This window comes from Conger conger, chromosome 3 (assembly GCF_963514075.1).
Source record: "Conger conger chromosome 3, fConCon1.1, whole genome shotgun sequence".
Classification (NCBI taxonomy): Eukaryota; Metazoa; Chordata; class Actinopteri; order Anguilliformes; family Congridae; genus Conger; species Conger conger.
The window spans coordinates 7082263-7104730 of record NC_083762.1 but is presented as its reverse complement, the minus strand read 5'-3'; the positions used below and the strand labels follow the sequence as shown (position 1 = coordinate 7104730).

General features: G+C 47.9%; 1 protein-coding gene across 4 annotated transcripts in view; it reads left to right on the top strand.

The window, feature by feature from the left end:
• The window catches only part of mark2b (MAP/microtubule affinity-regulating kinase 2b), a 63289-nt gene that overhangs the window by 8181 nt on the left and 32640 nt on the right, over positions 1 to 22468 (top strand). For all 4 annotated transcript variants that reach the window (XM_061235869.1, XM_061235872.1, XM_061235871.1 and 1 more), the window contains exons 2-6: positions 14871 to 15044; positions 18098 to 18151; positions 20702 to 20750; positions 21341 to 21406; positions 21954 to 22024. In XM_061235869.1, the coding sequence (XP_061091853.1) occupies positions 14871 to 15044; positions 18098 to 18151; positions 20702 to 20750; positions 21341 to 21406; positions 21954 to 22024 (414 nt within the window). The remainder of the gene's footprint in view (positions 1 to 14870; positions 15045 to 18097; positions 18152 to 20701; positions 20751 to 21340; positions 21407 to 21953; positions 22025 to 22468) is intronic.

The following is a 22468-nucleotide window of genomic DNA, read 5'->3' as shown; positions in this document are numbered from 1 at the left end:
CAGACGCTCTTATCCAGAGCGACATACAGTTGATTAGACTAAGCAGGACTGGAGCAGTGCTGGACTGGTTAAGGGTTAAGGCCCAACTGTGGCTACACGGGGATTAGAACCACCAACCTTGTGTGTCCCAGTCATGTACCTTAACCACTACGCTACAGGCCACCCTGGTTATTAATGCTAAATCATTCATTGGTTATTCACTTGATGTTTTTGACTTGTGTGTTCCGGTAGAGCACTGACCATTAAGACATTTGTTGATATATATATTGAAATAATCTTTTTTTTTTTTGCCATTTTGTAAACTCAAATTTCATCCCTTGCCTTGAAACATTACTTGGGCCCAATTCCTGACTGGATGCCTGGGAAGAATGTAGTCTAAGCTGGTGTTGCCTTCTATTGTCTGATTAGTCTGAGGCTAAAAACTTCACTCCTGCCTCAAATATGGCATTTAAGAAACGCACGTTGAGTCCTACTCCACTGTGCGTGGGGTGGAAAGATCATTTCTCTCGGAGTCCCCCTGTAGACAATATCTTAGACATCCTCTGTGTTCTCCTGACTGAGATATTTCCTGTGACTGCGGTATCACATTGTGTTTGACAGTGGCTAAACGGGGGCGTTGATCCCTGACTGCGAGCTCCTGAATGAGTTCGAGAGACACCACCACTTTGCGTTGCATGCTTAAAGAGCGGCCATGTGCACTAACGCGAAGAGTCAATCTGGTTTCCAGTAAATTGCACTGTCATTAACCAAACAGTGCTTTGCATTTTTTACAGCATGTCATAACCCTGCACCGGGCTAAAGTACTGTGTTCCTCACTCTCGTTCTGCCCACCATGTACAGACGTTGCTACGTCGCCCGTTGTCGTTTCCTGTTGGGTGCCGAGTGTTTGTGTTCTGTTCACTTCAGAGGAACTTGGAAGACCTTGTGCTTTTTTTCCCCGCACTGCTTCAACATTGGCACAGCAGCACTCTTCTGTAGCGTTGCGTTAGTGTTGTGAGAACGTTGTGAGAACGTTGTGAGAACGTCGCGCGGCGCAGTCTTGCTCCAGGCACAGGCCGAGCTCTGCCTAAATCTCAGCCTGGCCGTGAAAACTGGCCTTTCCTGCTGAACTGGGCGAGATCAGCCAGGAGGGAGTGCCCGGGCCCGGGTGCATTCGGTGGGGATTGACGTCATGCAGGTGTGTGCATGTCAGTGATTGTTAACGTCTGTGTCTGTGTCTTGCCTGCGTGTGATTGTGTGCCTATAATTGCCTTTTGACTCCGCGTTTGTGTGCGCGGGACTGATATTGTTTGTCCGACTTTTTACCGTGTATGAGAACGGACTCTGCTAGCTATGCGCACGTGGTTATCAGCCTGTGTGAATTTCTGTGGCTTTTTCCGTTTCTTCTCTCTCTCCCATCTTTTGTGTATTTCCCTGTCTCCTCTGTGGACTGGTGGGGTGTGGTGTTTTTGTGTACCGATTCTCCATAGCCTCACTCTTCTTGGGGATAACGCGGGCGCACAAACACTTGGGTATTAATAGCTTTGTGAGGTGACGGGAAGTGGGGGACACTTCTCGCCCGTGTTGACACCTCCTTGTCGTTTTTTTCCGGGTTGTCGGAGCGATCGCTGGTGTTCCCTCGGTCCCTGTGATAGGTTGAAAGCGGCCTGTGGAAACGGTGCGTCTGATGAAAGGCGGAGTGGAGACGGAAGTCAGATGAGTGGAACGTGGGTCTCACAGACCCACGCCCCTCCAAACCCCCCCCAAACCCCTCTCATAGGGCCAGGACCCCCTCTGAACCCCTCTCTCAGGGCCTGGACCCCCTCCAAACCCCTCTGAACCCCTCCAAACCCCTCTGAACCCCTCTCTCAGGGCCAGGTCCCCCTCCAAACCCCTCTGAACCCCTCTCTCAGGGCCCACATCCTTGCCTAACTCTTGTTTTCCACGCTGCTGCACTCATGCCTTTTCTCAATAGCCGTTTCTGTTCCAGCACCAATTATTTTGAGTGTGCAGAAATTTGTTTTGCATTGATTTGCATTGTAATTTGGAGATGGGTGCTGATCAAAATGGTGGCGATGATAGTTTTTTTCTTTGTGTGTGTAAAAAAGCAGCGACCAATAGTCATCTGATTTTAAATAACCTACAAAATAGCCAAGTTGATTAAATCAAACAACCATTAAAACAGCAATTAATGAAATCACTTGGCAAGAGAACAGGTTCATCTACTTGTGGACTGCTCACCCTTGGGTCAGCTCTTGGGTTTTATTTGACTTAACAGTAAGTGATATTTCCTTGTTGCCTTTTGTTTTTGAAAAATTAGACACCCTGTCTTGCCATGAGTGTGTCTCCACTACAGCATTTCAGCCAGTCAAGTAAGAGATTTTTCACTGCGAAAGATAGAGAGCTACGTTCTCTGTTAATCATTCCGTATTCCTGCAAGGCCTATGGAAATGTACTTCCTGACCGTGGAACAGAGACTTGCTGTTTTTTCAGCTCCCTGCTTGTAGATAAGAGAGAGTCAGAATGGTGGCAAAATATAATTTCAGTGTTGGAAATGCATCAGTTATAAAGCACTGTTTTCATAGGTGGCCTATCGGTGGTACCTGGCTCAACGTATCACTGGAGACAGGCACCACTGATAGGCTCCTGCTGGTGAAACTGCCCAAATGGTATTAGGCGTGTTTCGATGGAAACCGTTCTCCTCCTCTTGGATGCTTTTCTTTGCCTCAGATAAATTAGTCTTTTTGCATCGTGACACTACGACTGGACTCCAGATGTGCGCATAATGTGAAGGGAGCTGTTTTATGACCGTTTTATGACTGAAAAGGCCTGCGGGGAGGGGTTTAAGAGAGGGTGTGTGTGTGTGTTTGTGTGCTGCTTTTTGCACCCCACCTCAAATTCAACAGGGCTGCTTGAAAGTGGAGGACACACAGGGGGGGGAGAGACTTTTCGGAAGCTCAGGTAGCAGCCGACGGCCGGCGGCTGAGAGGTCCGTTTATAAAACACTGCCTCTCTGAATTCGCCTCACCGCCTGGGTTAATTCGTAGCGTTGATTAACAAGGGGAAGGAGAAAGTGCGTTAATAAGCGCGGAGGCGAAAGATTTGCAGAATGAACCGCTGCGGCCCAGCCCCGTATATAACAGGCAGCCAGTTATCTCTTCAGACTCTCGATGTAAGATTGTCCGCAGCCGTTTGGTTATGATATAACTGTGAGTTTGTTTTCACTATATTTTTTGGCTGGAGCACAGTCCAGGAATACTTGGGACACTGAGGTGGTTCTGTGGGCTGGTTGATAAGAGCTGATAAATTCTGTTCCCTGTGAGGTGATGTTACAGAAATCACACCAGGCTGAGCCGGGTTGTGAGTAACTTCTGGCTAAATCCAGAACAGTTGGGGGTTTTTTTTTTTTTTTTTTTTTTTTTTTTTGGCTAAATTGTTTAAAATGTAATTGATAAATATACATTTTAATGAAATTATATTCATTGAATTTAAAATATGAATTGCTGCATAATGTAAGAACCTCAAATATGTGTGGATTTAAATATCTCTCAGCATTTTTTTGCAAGCTAAGAACATTTTAATTTTGGTTTGTTATGATTGTTATGATAATGTGTAAGGTACTGCGGTCATTTGGGACCTGTCCTGCCTGGGGTGCAGAATGCAGATGCATCTTCATGCTCTTGGATGTCCTCCAGAAAAGGCTCAACAGTGTGGCTTTGTGTTGAAAGATTGTTGTCCTCTTTGTCAAAGAACATCCTCCTTCCTTGTTCACATTTTCTGTATAAAAAGTAAGAAAATCTTCACCTTTAAATTCTGTTAATGCATTTTTGTTAGTGGAGTTTTTCAGCCAGTTACCTTTGTACTGTATCTCAGGTACAATGGAATTCTGGCATCTAAATAATTATAATGATCTGATTTTCCATTTGTAAAGGAAAAGGTTTTGGTTGAAGGATGATTTAGGTTCTGCTTTAAGGGTATCAGCTTTAAAGGCCACTATGGCCATTTTCAGTCATTTTTGGGAACTTAGGGCCCCACTTAACCCTTTCTCTCCCAAGCCCAGTGTGAAGTGGCTCCACCCGCATCCCTGGGGGGTTTTGGCTTTGGTTGAGGAAATTGAGAAAGTTGAGAATTTGGTAGGGTTTTAATAGGGGCTCAAAACATTGATAAAGCAGTGATATTGATTGGTTGAAAAGCTATAAAGGTATCTCTCTGATGAGGCCTTAGGAAGGCCTGCTTTAGGCCTGTAGTGTAGTGGTTAATGTAAATGACTGGGACCCGCAAGGTCGGTGGTTCAAATCCTGGTGTAGCCACAATAAGATCCGCACAGCCATTGGGCCCTTGAGCAAGGCCCTTAACCCTGCATTGCTCCAGGGGAGGATTGTCTCCTGCTTAGTCACCGGTTCTGACCGCCATTTTGCCCAGTTTGATGGGGCTATTTTGCCCAGTTTGATGGGGCTATTTTGCCCAGTTTGATGGGGCTATTTAGCCCAGTTTTGAAGGTCTGTTTTATTTTTTTATTTTTTTATAAATACACCTTGTTGGGATGGGACTCTTTTTAACTTGTTTTAATGAACCCCTTTGGCCCATTTCTTATGGGGCCAGTTTTGCCCAGTTAGGATGGGGCCCATTCGAATATTGCTCCCGCTGTCCGGCGCGTTGGCGGGATGAAGGGAAGCGTTCGGCTGCCGTCTATTTGTGTCCTGGCCGCCTCCACACTCAATGGGAACGGGAGCGGGGCCATATTTATACCCTGATACATTACCTGCTGGCACGCGCGCATCCTTTATTTATCCGCTCTTCCATCTATCGGTCTGTCCGTTTGTTTACCCTCCCCGTCTCTCACTCCACGTTCAGCTTCAAGTGCTTATTGGCAGGGAAAGGGAGACGCGTCGTGCTCCAGCTGAGGGGTGCCCATTCAGCCAGCCAGTAACATATACCGGCTCGTCTCATTTCTCACTAGGAAGTCCCTATAGGAGCCCTTTCATCAGAAATCCACTATGAAGGTATTGTTTTTTTTGGGGGGAGGGGATTGTCCTGCACACTGAAAGTTCAGTTACGGGTTTTTGTTTTTAAAGAACATTTTATTTGTTTGACGGTAAGAGCCAGTGCACTTCTGGACAGGCCGGCTGGCAGAGTGCACAGGCTAATGGCTCTCACATACTCCCTCGCATTCTTCTGCCTGCTGTCAGCAAACTGAGACCGAGCGTCACACCGCAGTGTCAAGATTTGAGCCCCAGTGGAGAGGTTTGTTTAGCTGGACTGTAAGAAGTGTGGCTTTTGTGTGTGTGTGTGTGTGTGTGTGCTTGCGTGGCGGCCGTGTGAGTTTGGTGGTGTCATTTTGCCTCAGTGTCTCTAGGAGTGTGTAAGTGTGGGAGGGATGCATTTATAATACTCCTTCTCGATTTGTACCTCTATGCCAGCAACAATGGTTATGGATCTTTCTCTTTACTGTGTGTGTGTATGTGTGTATGTGTGTGTGTGTGGTGTGTGTGTCTAAATATCACCAGTGAGCTGTATCATGTGCCCCAGTCTTTTACAGCTCCCTGGCTGTTGTGTATATAGAGTGTTAGTGAGAATAATGGAGAGGAGGCTGAAACTTGTGATTGGTCTCCATGCCAACTTGGCCGTCATGACGCAGGGATCCTGTGTAAATAAGAGATACAGAGCGGGGCGGAGGGCGGAGGCAGCGTTAAAGACCTGCGTCTCCTATCTCCCCGCGTAGTCAGTCACTCTTATTAATCCTGATTGTTCCCGTGAACAATGATAATGACCGTCAAGCCAAAACTGCCACTTGATTATGATGATTATGGCAAATAGTATAATGGGCGTAGCACTAATTGCCGGCTGCTCTTCTTAGCGGTAATGCTGAGGATGTGTGGCCTCCCGTTCCCAGCAGCTGAGAGAAAAATAAATAACTCGCGCGAAACAATAACCGTGACGACACTTAATTGTCTCCGTGTCTATAATTACCGCGAGCTGAAGAGAGAGAGAAAAAAAACAAAACAACAAAAACCCGGCGACATTCGAGGCCAGCCGGCGAACACGCGCGCGGATGCCTCCGCGTTCCGGCGTGTGTGGGGCCGGGGTCTGGGGGAGCGCGCAGAGGAAGGAAGGGGAAGAGGCGCACGGAACGGCGGGGGGGAACGCCGGGCGGAACGCCGGACAGCTGGGCTGAGGGCCCAGGAGGAGACACTGGAGGCGGGCGCTCCAAACCGGTTTGCCCTCTCATCACGGGTGGAGCCCGGTTTTCGCCGTTCTGCAGGGCGGCCTGTAGCGTAGTGCTTAAGGTACATGACTGGAATCCACAAGGCCGGTGGTTCGATCCCCGGTGTAGCCACAATAAGATCCACACAGCCGTTGGGCCCTTGAGCAAGGCCCTTAACCCTGTATTGCTCCAGGAGAGGATTGTCTCCTGCTTAGTCTAATCAACTGTATGTCGCTCTGGATAAGAGCGTCTGCCAAATGCCAGTAATGTAATGTAATGTAATGTAATGAGTCTCCGTGTGAACACTGGGCTCCGGCGAATGTGCCTGAGACACTCTGAACGGCTCTCCCAGAATCCCCTGCACTTAAAACGTACTTAAAACAACATTGGGCCAGTTAAGATTAGACAGATTAAAACCCAGATCATATGTGCAAAACTCAATTCAATTTTAAAATTAATCTATGTCCGTGACACCGGCCAATACTCCATATTCCAGGTGTCTGTATCCATATCTGCCTAGCTGTTGTTTGGTTTGAATAATGAACAATGAACAATGTATGGGCTGTGCCTAAATTGTCCCTCTGACCCTCATTCTAGTCCTCATGTACAGGGCACTCACTATTCGGAATGTTATTAACGAGAAAGTGAGTTTTCGTCGACTCCATAATAATGTCTCTTGCTAGTCACGGCTGTTTTGGCCGATTTTTATCGAGTGGCGTTTACCTGGGCACTAGCAGCGTTCTCACAAAGAGTTGAGGGAAGACAATGTGTTTATGGATTGGAAAAACCCTTCTGTTCATCACTCAGACTTTGTGAAGGGGGCGTATTGTACACTAACGTCTACACACGGCACTTTCTGGAGAAACGGAATAGAGATTTCTGTGCTGTAATGTCGGCTCCTTGCCCTCCCGTATGCTTGTGAACTGCGATTGTGCGGAACGTTTGTCCCTTCATCCAGACCTTTAATAGGTTGCCACGACGCTCAAAAGACAAAAATAGCAGGTGTTATTGAAAGGAAACAATACAGTACAATCAAACATTCTCAATGTGTGTTTTGCTACTTTGTTCACTAGGTGTTGCATATTTAAAGATTGCTTTAATGAGAAGGGTACCACTTGAAGCACTATGTTGGGTAGTGTGGCATATATAATATATTAAGCTTGGGGGGGGGGGGATTCCTTGCATGGGGTTAAGTCCTTAATTACAGGTTGTTTCTATGGCAATCAGTTGAGGTTTTTTAACAGTGACTATACTGAACCTTATGAAAGGTGTTCCATTTCAAATGCTGGTCTGCCTTTTTTTTTTTTTTTATGGAAATGAAGGCTTACTTAACCGTCTGTTAGTAACTACAGGAAAATACCGAATTCACAAATTGTAGCGACCAATTTATGAATCATAATTAAGTTTTTTTTTTTTTTTTTTTGTTCCTGCAACAACCGGACGATCAAGTATAAACTGCATTGTTCAGGTGACACTGCCTTTGTGTGGAGGGGAAGTACAATGGTTGGCCTGGCTTTTGTAGCTCACAGCTGACTGCCTGAGCCACGGGAGTGGCAGTGCGGAGACAGGCTCTCGCGGTGGGGCCTCCTGGTGCGCTGACTCCACTTCTCCAGAAAAATGAGGCGTCCCCTGCATTTCCCGAGGGGGGGAAATATTTGTTGCTATGGGGATAGATATCGGTATGCCTCTGTTGCTTACTTGTCATTTTTTTTTTTCTTCTTCTTTCCGTTGACATGGAATAGGGCGGCACGGATGGTGCAGTGGGGAGCACTGCCGCCTCACAGCAAGGAGGTCCTGGGTTCGAATCCAGGTCGGCCGGGGCCTCTCTGTGTGGAGTTTGCATGTTCTCCCCGTGTTCACGTGGGTTTCCTCCGGGTACTCCGGTTTCCTCCCACAGTCCAAAGGTTAGGCTGATTGGAGAGTCTAAATTGCCCATGGGTATGGGTGTGTGAGTGAATGGTGTGTGTGCCCTGCGATGGACTGGCGACCTGTCCAGGGTCTGAATTCTCCCCCTTTGGGGAAACGGGGGAGGGTATGAGCCGCCGGGAAAGTAGATTTACTGAAAGTGACGCGAGGCCACGTCTTCACCTTTTACTTCCTGTGTGTGTGTGTGTGTGTGTGTGTGTGTGTGTGTGTGTGTGTTCATGGCTGTGTGTATATGTGTGTGCGCACATGCCTGTGTGTGTGTGTGTGTGTGTGTGCGTGTGTGTGTTCATGGCTGTGTGTATATGTGTGTGCGCACATGCCTGTGTGTGTGTGTGTGTTCATGGCTGTGTGTATGAGTGAGAGTGAGAGTGAGAGTGAGAGTGAGAGTGAGAGTGAGAGAGTGAGAGTGTGAGTCCTCGTCTGGTTAGTGCTGAGCTGCAACCGCAGACAGAGAAGCGCAGACGCATTTGACGAGCTGAATTGAAACGGATAGCTGAACGCGGGGAGCTGAATATTTGGCCTGGTGAAGCTGAACGCTCTTCTTCACCCACAGTCACCCTTCCGCTTCACGTTTCTGACCTCGACATTCAAACGGTGAAATGAGTTCGGAAGTGACTTAAAGTTTAAATGGCAGAAAGCCTCAGTCCTAACACCCAGGTCTGCAGGGGAGGATTAGGCGTAAACAATGAGGAATAAAGAGGATGCGTCACACCTTAACCACTCTCAGGGGAAAAAAACAACAACAATGGCGACTATGGGGAAGTGTGGTGGAGTTGCCTAGCTTGTTATCGGGTGGGTTAAGTTGACTGTCATTACAATCGGTCACTGAGAATTTAAGTTGGTAACCCGTAACCTTAGATGAGTTATTAATGCAGGAGTATGGGACCAATGAGTCATGATTCACTGTGATGGGCCAGCACCCATGTTGCAAAGTCTTTAGGAACTGTCCTGGTAACCATATGGTTGCTTGTCTGAATCCACGGTGGGGCTTCGCTTCCTTTACGCCAGTCAGTGACACTTTGTTGGCTCGGTAGATATGCGGCTATACGGTGTTTCTGTGATATTACTGATATATACACGTATTGCATGTATTCCCTCATTACGAGCACCTGGCGGTCGAGCTGCACGTTCACGCCTGTTTTCCGTTCTGGTTCCTCATTGGTGGAATAACTTGCCTACCACAGTCAGGACAGCAGAATCCCTCCCCCTATTTCGACGCAGACTAAAAACACACCTTTTCAAACTCTACCTTAGTCCTCCCTCCTGATTCCCCCCCCCCCTTTCCGATACCCCCAAAAAAATAAAAATATGTGCACTTACTATGACTGTATTTTTGTTTAGAACAGCCCTTCATGTGTATTTTACTAGTTGTGATGCTTTAACTTGTGGAAGAACCTATGCACCTGCAAGTTGCTTTGGATTCAAAGCGTCAGCCAAATGTCTAAAATGTAAATGTATCGGTCACAGTGTAAGATGTGCATTGGGGACTGTCCCAAGACAGTGGCAAGCGACAGTGCTAGCCTGTGTGTGATCCTGTATACCGCTGATCCTGTCAGCAGTCTCTGTGTGCCAACAGCCAGTCAGTCTCTGTGTGCCAACAGCCAGTCAGTCTCTGTGTGCCAACAGCCAGTCAGTCAGTCAGTCTCTGTGTGCCAACAGCCAGTCAGTCTCTGTGTGCCAACAGCCAGTCAGTCTCTGTGTGCCAACAGCCAGTCAGTCTCTGTGTGCCAACAGCCAGTCAGTCTCTGTGTGCCAACAGCCAGTCAGTCTCTGTGTGCCAACAGTCAGTCAGTCAGTCTCTGTGTGCCAACAGCCAGTCAGTCTCTGTGTGCCAACAGCCAGTCAGTCTCTGTGTGCCAACAGCCAGCCAGTCTCTGTGTGCCAACAGCCAGTCAGTCTCTGTGTGCCAACAGCCAGACAGTCTCTGTGTGCCAACAGCCAGACAGTCTCTGTGTGCCAACAGCCAGACAGTCTCTGTGTGCCAACAGTCAGTCAGTCTGTGTGCCAACAGTCAATCAGTCTCTGTGTGCCAACAATCAGTGTCTGTGCCAACAGTCAGTCAGTCTCTGTCTGTCAGCAGTCAGTCAGTCAGTCCAGCAGTGCCCAGGCTGAGGGCCCCTCCGGCAGGCTCAGTCCCCAGGTTTGCGGGCCTCATTCTCACACCGCGTGGGAACCGCTGAATTCTGCCGGCTGATTCATCCAGCATGACACGGCAAAGCATGCGGCATGTGAAACTGCTTAGGAAAGAAAACAAACTCGGGGGAAATGATTTAGACTTAAATAATCTCTGCAGCGCAAGCAAAAAAAGAAAGCGTGAGTGGGGTGGGTGGACAGTCGTGTGTTTGCAGCCTCAAGCGTTCGACCTTCAGTTTATGGGTCTGAACATTGATCAGGTTAGTCTTGAGTGTCGAACGCTGATGAGGTCAGCAGTTTGTGCGCTGGACGTTCCCTATCCAGTGATTTTTTTCACAGTGTGAGGGACTCTCCTGGAACGGCATTGGAACGAGGGAAAGATACGGTAGATACCGTTTTTCATATTCATATTAGCATATCGTTACTGTGCTCTTTTTCAACATTTTAAACCTTTTGAAACCAGTTCAAGGTTTAAAGGCTGACCCCAAGCTGATTTATGAATTTTAATGTATGAATGGGGAAGTAAGAATGTCTATATTTTAACTTTTATTTAGAGAAAGTGAAGTCCTTAATGTTCTCTTATTTTTACTGGCTTCGTCATTGATTTGGATATTTATTTCCATCCTGTCTCTCAGTCAAGGAGGCTGCCACTGGTGCAGAATGTTGTGTAAAGCAGACCCAAAAACATGATGGCCAATGATTGGTTGAAAACCAATACCTTGGCCAATCACTGCTTGTGTTATTAACTTTGTGTGTGCTGAAATGGCTTTGCACGTAAATCAGGCCTAAGCCTCGCATTGAATTTGAGGTAAAGTTGTTTCATGAAGTACCTCTGACTTTGTGTTTTGTTTTTGTTTTTTTTGTTGTTTTTTTAATTCAAATTGTGGCAACTAGTTGCAATGCTAATGTTTGAATGGCCCTGATAATGCGGCTTTGATTGAAGGCACTTTTTAAAGGAGGGTTTTTGGAGGATAAAAGGGCCGGTCCACATCTGAAGTGCTGGCTGTTTGGAGCTGGTGCCCCTGGCTCTGTGGGCCATTGTTGGTCTGCACCAGGCCCTGCCTGTCACTTCCCCTGCTCTGACTCCGACCACTTCAGCTCAAGTGCACAGAGAGGCCTGTTTCTCTCACAACACTGCCTGCAGTATTTCTGGCCGGGGCTACTTTCCAGAGAGTGTTATGTGAAGATTTTCCCCTGATCACAGGATATATTTGTGTCGGTCCGTGTGTGATTGTGTCAGTGCATGCGTGTGCCTGTTGGTGTGTGTGTGTGTGTTCATGGCTGTGTGTATGTGTGTGTGCGTACATGCCTGCTTGCCTGTGTGTGTATCTGTGTGTGTGTGTGTGTGTTCATGGCTGTGTGTATGTGTGTGTGCGTACATGCCTGCCTGCCTGTGTGTATCTGTGTGTGTGTGTGTGTGTGTGTGTGTGTGTGTGTGTGTTCATGGTTGTGTGTGCGTACATGCCTGCCTGTTTGTATGTATGTGTGTGTGTGTGTGTGTGTGTGTGTGTGTGTGTGTGTGTTTGTGTGTGTGTGTGTGTGTTCATGGCTGTGTGTGCGTACATGCCTGCCTGCCTGCCTGTTTGTATGTGTGTGTGTGTGTGTGTGTGTGTGTGTGTGTGTGTGTTTGTGTGTGTGTGTGTTCATGGCTGTGTGTGCGTACATGCCTGCCTGCCTGCCTGCCTGCCTGCCTGTTTGTATGTGTGTGAGTGTGAGAGTGTGAGAGTGTGAGAGTGTGAGAGTGTGAGAGTGTGTGTGTGTGTGTGTGAGTGTGAGACTGACTTCAGTAGGATGAACAGAGAGGCTCATGGGCCGAGAGAGTGGGTATGTGACCCAGTGCTGCGACTCTGGCCATGCCATGTTTTTTTCAAAACTTCCTCTCAAATTACCCCAAACTTCCTGTTGAGTCTGATATGGGGAACAAACTCATATAGTTGTCTGGCCACAAAAGAGGAAAGTGACTTTGCATGTGTGGGTGTTTTTGTGTGTGTTGTGTTGCTGCTTGCTCGCATGGTTTACAGAGCCACGCTCCCGAGCAGTTTTAAATGAGCAGGCATCAGTGCGTTTGTTTACGTTCTCCTTTTTCCTCACCTGGGTTTCCTTTTGGTTTTCCCTCAGCATGGTGAGTTTTAGAAAAATTCCGGCCACACATTGTGTAAAACAAACAAAAACATTTTTGGGGGGTTTTTTTGGATAAAAAGTTTTTAATGTAAAACCTGTATTTCTTTTTTCTAAGCATCTGCAGCTGTATTTATTATTATTATTTTTTTTACCCACTTCCTGCTCCTAGTTTTGTGTGCACCCTGTGTGCCAGAAATGACCTCAACACAAAGCGTAGTCACATGCCAAACAAAACGACTTTGATCAGGACCATGAACGCATTTCAAAATGAGAAGCCTATAGCTTAGTGGTTAAGGTAAATGACTGGGACACGCAAGGTTGGTGGTTCTAATCCTGGTGTAGCCACAATAAGATCCGCACAGCCGTTGGGCCCTTGAGCAAGGCCCTTAACCCTGCATTGCTCCAGGGGAGGATTATCTCCTGCTTAGTCTAATCAACTGTATGTCGCTCTAGATAAGAGCGTCTGCCAAATGCCAATAATGTAATGTAATGTAAAAATATCAAAAAACCAACTCATCAAAGGGCTAAGACTGGATGAGAGATGGTGTGCAATGGTGGGGAATCTGGATTGAGGTGTTGTATCTTGGCCGAGACATTACGCTTGTCCTCTTGAGCACAAATAGATATATCCCTAATATCTATCGGTATAAAGTAGAAATATACCAAATATAGCTGAAGGCAGCGTGTGTTAGCGGTAGAGGCTAGCGGTGTAGAGCTGACAGCAGCGTGTGTTAGCGGTAGAGGCTATCGGTGTAGAGCTGACAGCAGCGTTTGTTAGCGGTAGAGGCTAGCGGTGTAGAGCTGACAGCAGCGTGTGTTAGCGGTAGAGGCTAGCGGTGTAGAGCTGACAGCAGCGTGTGTTAGCGGTAGAGGCTATCGGTGTAGAGCTGACAGCAGCGTGTGTTAGCGGTAGAGGCTAGCGGTGTAGAGCTGACAGCAGCGTGTGTGTTAGCGGTAGAGGCTAGCGGTGTAGAGCTGACAGCAGCGTGTGTTAGCGGTAGAGGCTAGCGGTGTAGAGCTGACAGCAGCGTGTGTTAGCGGTAGAGGCTAGCGGTGTAGAGCTGACAGCAGCGTGTGTTAGCGGTAGAGGCTAGCGCTGTAGAGCTGACAGCAGCGTGTGTTAGCGGTAGAGGCTATCGGTGTAGAGCTGACAGCAGCGTGTGTTAGCGGTAGAGGCTAGCGGTGTAGAGCTGACAGCAGCGTGTGTTAGCGGTAGAGGCTAGCGATGTAGAGCTGACAGCAGCGTGTGTGTTAGCGGTAGAGGCTAGCGGTGTAGAGCTGACAGCAGCGTGTGTTAGCGGTAGAGGCTAGCGGTGTAGAGCTGACAGCAGCGTGTGTTAGCGGTAGAGGCTAGCGGTGTAGAGCTGACAGCAGCGTGTGTTAGCGGTAGAGGCTAGCGGTGTAGAGCTGACAGCAGCGTGTGTTAGCGGTAGAGGCTAGCGGTGTAGAGCTGACAGCAGCGTGTGTTAGCGGTAGAGGCTAGCGGTGTAGAGCTGCAGCTTCCCTCTGGCAGCTGCTCCCATGAGCTCGCACGTCACCGTGACGACGCACAGGCTGACGTGGGCCTGCACATGCACACACACACACACACACACACACACACACACACACACACACACGCACACACACACACACACACACACGCACACACACACACACACACACGCACACACACACACACACACACACGCACACACACACACACACACACACGCACACACACACACACACACACGCACACACACATGGCCGTAGTTTCGCTCGGTTCTGTGGAGTACCCAGTACTGCCAGTGCCTGCCAGCAAGCGTCAGCCTGCGTCTCCGTTAACGCTGCCATGTCTGACTGCTTCCACTGTGCAGTGGCACATACAACTCTCTCATAGGTGTTTCATCTGCAAGGTCCCTAACTGGCTGGCTTTTGGAGAAGGGACCGGCCGTAAGATTCAGGAGAGATCACAGTCGATGAAGTGTCTGTAGCTGTGTAGGGAGAGCACGGACTAGCACTCCGCTGTTGTGTGTAAATGTTCCATGTCCGTCTCTCTTTCCCTCTTGTCGGGTTTCCCTGGCCTCTCTCTGTTCATCCTGTTCGCTCTGTCCTTCCTGTCTGTCTCCGGTGTCTGTTCCCCTCCACACACACACACCCCCCCCCCCCCCCCCCCACTGTCCCTCTCTCAAGCTCCACATGCTCTCTGTGCCCCCCCCCCCCCCCCCCCTCTTGTCCCAGGTCATCTATTAGAGTTAGGGTCCCGTCCCGGGTTCGACAGAGGGCCGCCAGCCCTTCTTTTTCGCCACTCACCTGTCTTTGGCGATCAGTGTCCGTCTCCCGCGAGCAGCAGCAGCGGTGATGACCTCATCGAGCGGCGTCACAGCGTCCCGCGCGGCTGGGGGGGGAGCCGCCTAAATATAGCGCCGCGTTCACAAAACGTTCCCCGGGCTATTTTTAACCGCAGCGAATGTAACGCTCTTCTCTTCCCCCCACCCCCCCCCCCTCCTCTGTTTTCGTTCAGTCTCACTCGGACTCCAAGGGCGGGGAGCGTCCCAGCATGCCGCGGTGCCGGAACTCGGTCGCCACGACGGCGGACGAGCAGCCGCACATCGGCAACTACCGGCTGCTGAAGACCATCGGCAAGGGCAACTTCGCCAAGGTGAAGCTGGCCCGGCACGTGCTCACCGGGAAGGAGGTGAGGACCCCGCCGTCGCCACGGCGAAGCGCTTCTCTGTTCCAAGTGCTTCCTGAGGTTAAAGGTCAAATACTGTGGGGAAAGTGTATTTCTGTCATGTTAAGAGAAATACACACACACACACACAAAAAAACAAGTGCAGTCCTGCTTTTTATGCTCTTTTAAGTTTCTTTTTTAAGTGCCTCTGAATGTTTCAAGCAAGACTTGACATTATCCAGCCCCGTTCCATCCTGGAAGGGGATGCAGGGGCGTGGATGGAGCCGCACGCTAACCGTCTGCCTCGAAGCGGACTGTTCGACACTCATCCGTGTGAACGTGTTCAGCGTCTCAATTCACATGAGATTCTTACCTCAGAAATAAGTCGCTTCCCTAAAAAAAAATCTATGTTTTGCTCATAAGCAAACCTTTTCGGAAGGTCGAATTAGGTTCTGAAAACTTGCTGAGTTAACTCAGAGGCTTTATGCATTTCTGTGTGGTGGGCTTCTTGGGGATGACCAGTGAGACGCGGTGTAGCTGACAGGGGCCTGATGAGTTGCATTAATGCTTATCCAGGGGTTTAATTGGACACTGACACTGCCAGGAAATGAAAACAATATTTTCTCTACAGCTGACCCAGGACAAACTACTCCCATAAAGAGAAAATGTTCTCGACTGTGATAGATTCGTTTAATAGTAGCTTGCGTAAAGGTTAATCAGGGCTCATTGAATATTACCTCATTACCCTCCTGGCCTTACAGGTCTGCTTCTAAACCAGCTGTTGTCCTATAGTCCGGAGGTTTTGAGATAGATTGAGAAAATCATTTCTAATGAGCCTACTTCAGACCCAACTGACAAAGTTTTTAAAATCTTTTATCAAAGTATTCCTTTTTTTTTTTTTTTAGGTGGCTCATTCAGGCAAAAACTGTGGTATTTGAGCTTTATTCTTAATCTTAACTGCTTGGACAGATACATTTATATTTTATGATAAATGAAACACAAATGAGTGTGTCTTAATTAACGTTCTCTCTTCACAACACCCCGTTTTTTTTGTTTTCTCACTACTGTAATCTCTCTGTTCTATCTTGGTCTCACTCCTCCTCCTTCTGCCTGGTGTGAGCATTCTGCAATTACCATGGCAACAACCAGGCTACATTTAGTATAGCATTCCAGATTTACCTTTCTGGAGAGTTTCTGTCTGACCAGATACGGGAATATGCTACACGCCGCACACGGAGACCGACTGCAAGCCTCGCGTGTGCCGAGAAGGCCAGTGCGAACGGTAATGTGTTCAGTGTCAGAAGCGCTTGTGGAAGAAAATGAGTTTTTTTTTTTTTGGGTTGTATTGTTGTGAGTTTGAGCACGGATACCGAACATGCCCCCACCCCCCCACTCCTCCTCAGTCTGTTTATCAGTATGTGTGATTCATCCTGGCAGGACACATACGTACAGTGCGACACACACCCACACACACCCGCACACACACCCGCACACACACACACACACACCCGCACACACACACACACACACACACACACACACACACACACACACGCTCTGGAGTCTCTCTTGTGGTGGCCGCAGAGTGCAGACAGCGCACTGATGTGGGGACGGCCAGAACCGGTTCTGACCACGTTCTTCTCGGCCCACGGGCCGCAATCCTTCAGAACACAAGAGCTGACTCATAGCTTTGGATTCAATACAGCTATATCAGTAGTTGAGGGGGGGAAATTGTGAGACTGGTATTTTAGTATTAGACTATGGGCCAGTTTCACAGAATCAGATTAAGCCTCGTCCTCAATTAAATACAAACTTGAATGGAGATTCTCCAAAACTCTATTTAGTCCAGGGCCTAAGCTTAATCCGCGCCTGTAAAACCGACACTAACTTCGAGAGACTTGCGCTTGTTTCTGAATACTCTGACACGTGCGCTAAACTAAACTTTCGCAGCCAACGCAGCGGAGAGGAAAACCACAGACTCTGAACTCTGTTGTATTTCCTGGTTCTGGGTCCCTCCCCGATAAGCCGCGTCTCCCTGGATAAGCATACGCTGGCGTATGAAAGGGCTTGTTGAACAGGAGAAGAGCGGAGCTGTGTGTGTGTGTGTGTGTGTGTGTGTGTGTGTGTGTGTTTGCTCTGCTCGGCGTCTCCATGGTAAACACTCAACACTCGGTTCTCTGTCGCCCTGTTTGTTTCACTCGACGGGTCTGTCAATGTGTGACGGCGCGGTGCCTGACACTCTGATAACGCTCCACGTGAGGGAGGGGGGGAGAGAGAGAGGGGGCGGAGAGAGAGAGGGAGGGAGAGGGAGAGAGAGAGCAGAGGTTACAGGCCCAATGATACGGTGTTTATAAAATATACTAGTTAACCGGTCACCGTCTTTATTGCACGTTCAGTGTTCTTACGACCGGACGAGAGTCGCTGTAGTGCCACCATAATCACTGGAACCATGACACGACGTCATATTACTGGACTGTGTACGTGTTCATGCGCTGGGCAGTCGCCTATGCTGGGTGACTCCTCACGGTCCACGTGTCTCCCCTCCGTACAGCAGGACATTACCGGAGTTATGCGGGTTATGCGTCTCGCTCAGGGGTAGTCAGCGGGGGCCCCCCCTCTAATCCTCTGCTTCTAATTTCAGTTCTGTGACTTCCTGTTTCGTGCTGCCGCGTGCCGTGTCCTGTTCTGGTGCTCTCTAGCCTTCTGCCGCGCGCTCCGTCTTACACACGATACGTGACGTTTTGATGGCGTACAAGTGAGCCCCATAATTAATTGGGGACGGCGACACGTTTTTGTTATTTCGGTTCTGTACTCTAGCACTTTGAGTTTGAACGGATACGGCGATAATGAGGTTGAAGTGCAGACTGTCAGCTTTAATTTGAGGGAATTTTAATCCCTCTGTGTGGCACTTTGGGGCAGAATAAATACCCATATCATTTTTCGCCCCCCTGAGGTTCTTTCTGTCCTACACCAGAGAGTGGGGAGGGAATTTCACGGGGACTGTGCAGTGTCTCATTTTCCCCTGATTGACTGTATTGGTATTTTCCTGCTTAAAGTGACATTTCTTTCTCTTTCAGGTGGCGGTGAAAATTATAGATAAGACTCAGCTGAATTCGTCTAGCCTCCAGAAGGTGAGGTCAGGATGCTGCACTCGTAGTGCATCGGAGTGCGCAGGTTTTATATGTCAAATGTTAAGCATTTTTGAAAGAGCACTCATCCGCCCATCAAAGTTAATAAGAGTCTATATTTGAGTGAACTGCCGAATGTACTTTGGTTTAATAATTTGCATGTAGATATTGGCCAAATGGCCTGCTTTTAAGAGGCAGATATGACTGATATTGATATGATTTCTCCATCAAATGCCTTTCCCGTTAGCAGTGGGTAGTGTTAAACGCCATTCGAGAGACACAATAAATCATTTGTGAAACCGGATCTTTTATGACATTTTCCCAATCTGCTTTTCACATGAAACGTATATATTACATTACATTACATGACATTAATGGCATTTGGCAGACGCTCTTATCCAGAGCGACGTACAGTTGATTAGACTAAGCAGGAGACAATCCTCCCCTGGAGCTATTCCAGTCAAACACAGGGCTAAGGGCCTTGCTTAAGGGCCCAACGGCTGTGCGGATCTTATTGTGGCTACACCAGGGATCGAACCGCCGACCTTGCGGGTCCCAGCCATGTACCTTAACCACTACGCTACAGGCCGTATCGATTGTTAATTGAGTTTCACAATACCACCGGGGAAGTTTTGTCTTCTAAATTCACTTCAGCTCCAGTGTTTTGCCCTCAGAATGCACAGTACATGCTTACTTCCTGCTTCACAAGCATTTGTTAGCTGAAGCGCTTTCCTGTCTAGTTACACATGCATGTTGATGGCACGGGCGTAGGCGTTTCTCTATCCCTATGGGAGAGCAACGAGCTGATTACAGGAAACGAGTCTCAACAACTTCCTGTGGTGAGGGGCTAGGCGGGGTCATTCCCTTCTTTGACAGATTTGCGTCTCTCTTCGGTCTTAAAATCAAGAGATGGACCGGCAACACACACACACACACACACACACACACACACACCCAGTAGGGTCGTCCCCAGTCTGATATTCTGCTTGTGTGTGATATGGGTTTGACTGGAATAAAGTGGTGTTTTCCCCTCTGGATGGTTATAGTGGTATTTGCTCTGATTTGTGAAATGGGGGCCCTCCTGTCGGGACTGGATTTCCGTGCCGCGCCGGCAGACTCTGTGGCCTGTGGCGGTGGGATTGCCAGATGGATGTGCGCTTCAGGAATATCAGTGTTTATAAGTAATGTCAGTGAAGGGATTATGGGACTCAAATGAAGATTCCTGCCATATTGTGCGGATAGTGGGTTTTTCCAGCAGGAAAGATGGCTCAGTTGTTTACTTTGTAAAACTAAGAGAAACACATTCAATGTTTCTCTACCCTTCCCCTGCACAGCCAAAGTTATTCTTATGAAATATTTTGCCAGTAATGTGTATTGATTTAGCCTATATATAGCCAATTTCTGCAAATTGCAGCGGATGTGCAAGTTGTCACTTGGAAACATTTTTAGAGTGGTCATTTATATGTATTTGGGCATTTGTGTTCGAGATGACTGGTGATATAGACCATATTCTTTTAGGGATGATTATTGTACCATCAAAATGCATTTTCCATATGTATGGTCCACTGTATGGTTCATATGGTAATGTTACTTGGACATGGGCATCTCAGGAGTGCAATCGTATGTACAGAAATGTGTTCAGAATGACACACCCACAGACTCTCATCCAAACAGGCAGTATGAAGCCCGACTAGTTACATTTTAGTGTGATTTCTGGACATAATGTGAACTTTTCATGGAATGTTAAATGACCTCTCACACACGCACGTAGGCACACACACACACACACACACAAACACACACACACACACACACACACACACACACACACACAAACACACAGAAACACGCGCACAGACACACGTGCACACACACCACACACAAACACACACACAAACACGTGCACACGCACACACCACACATGAGCACACACACAGAAACACTCGCACAGACACACAAGTACACACAAACATGCACACACATACACAAGCACACACGCACAGACACACGTGCACACACACACACCACACACAAACACACACACAAACACATGCACACACACACACCACACATGAGCACACACACAGAAACACTCGTACAGACACACAAGTACACACAAACATGCACACACATACACGAGCACACACACACACACAAACACACAGAAACACAGACAAACACACACACACACACAAACACACAGAAACACGTGCACCCACACACACACAGACACACACAAACACATACACACACATACACACACACAAACACACACACACACACACACAAACACACAGAAATACACACACACACACACACAAACACGCAGAAACACGTGCACAGACACACACAAACAGAAACACACACACACAAACACACAGAAACACGTGCACAGACAGACACACACACACAAACACACACACACACACACACACACACACACACAAACACACAGAAACACGTGCACAGACACACACACACACACACACACACACACACACACACACACATATAATTCACTGCATTCTCTCTCTGCCCCTCTGTGCTCTACAGCTGTTCAGGGAAGTGAGGATCATGAAGCTGCTGAATCATCCTAATATAGGTGAGCGCCTGGAGGTCAGGTGACCCGCACAGCACAGAGAGTCTGCAGTGCTGCCGTTGTGCCGCCATCGTGCTGTATCAACCTGCTTTCTCGCTCAAAATCCATTGTGCTGGCTTTAGCAGTTCAGCTTCCGCTGAGAATGTAGGGTTATTATGGAGTTATTATGGAGTTATCTTGAACCTCATGCATATCAAAGCTAGGGTAAACGTAAAGGAGGCTTGAAGGCACAGTGAAGATTATGAAAATTCTGTATTGGGGTGGGGTGGGGGGAATTAGTTTCAACTTCATATGTCCCCTTATTTGACAGTTGATCACAATTGACATTTTGTAAATGTAATTGTAAAGTTTTTAAAATATATATTGTGACTACGTCTCAAAAGTCGTTTGAGCAGAACGCTGTATTGTGTGACTGTGGATAACTAGACTGTGTGCATTGCAAACATCTCGTTCAGAGATTTGGGGCTGCCCTTTTGAACATTTTTGTTTTTATGTTTTTTATTTTTGTTTGTTTTAGCAGCCACCCAATGTCAAACCTGAAGCAGAATAAGAATAACTGCGCATCGTTAATGCTTCTCTGTCTCGCTTTGCAGTTAAATTATTTGAAGTCATAGAAACGGAGAAAACGCTGTATTTGGTGATGGAATATGCCAGTGGAGGTAAGCGGGCATATCAAAGCTGTCGTTATTCACTGCTTTGGTGTTCATGATGGCCCTGGATGGGTTGTGTTGGGTTGGGTTGGGTCGGGTTGGGATGGGAGGCTCCTGGCTCATATTTCTGTCTGTGGGCTCTTAATTGGTGTTCTTAATTGGTCAGATCAAGTGTTTTTGATGTTTAGAAGTCTTGATAAACTTTGTAAAAGTCTTAGCGAGGCACCGTAAAATGGGGGTATTGTATAAAAAAATGCTGTAATTTCTGTACTCGGCGGAATCAAAGTGTGTAAACATACCGCTTGTGAATTGTTATGATGACATCCATAACCATCTTGGTCCCAAACGTTGTGCAGCTGTCTGTATGTTTAATATGACAGTCCCTCAGTACTGGGAGGCTGAGGTGGTGCTGCTGCAGTACTATGGGCCTGGTCATCACTGTGCTTTTGTACAGTACTCGCTGTATCGCTCACTGCTCACTCTACCCGTCTCTCTTTTCCTCTTCCCCCCGCTCCACCGCTCCCTCTCCCCCCCTCTCCACCGCTCCCTCCCTCAGGTGAAGTGTTCGATTACCTCGTAGCTCATGGGAGGATGAAAGAGAAGGAAGCCAGAGCCAAATTCAGACAAGTAAGGCACTGCTGTGTGAGTGAGTGAGTGAGTGAGTGAGTGAGTGAGTGAGTGAGTGAGTGAGTGAGAGAGTGAGAGAGTGAGAGAGTGAGAGAGTGAGAGAGTGAGAGAGTGAGAGAGTGAGAGAGTGAGAGAGTGAGAATCCACACATGTGTCTGTGTGTCTGTGCGTGTATGTGTGTGTCTGTCTGTGTCTGTGTATGGCGGGGCATGCTCCTGCATGTGCTTGTGTGTGAAAGCGAGTGCTAGCGTTCGTCTGCATGTATGTGTGCCTGTGTGCGTGCGTGTCCGCACTTGCGCATGTAAGCACATTTGTCCGTATGTGTTTCTGTGTGAGCGTGTGAGTATGTGTGTGCGCGTTCCCAAAAAGACAGCCCTGTGTAAATGTATGTGCGTGTCTGTTTGGGATATGCGACTCTGTGTATGTGGACGTTGTGAAAGCCGT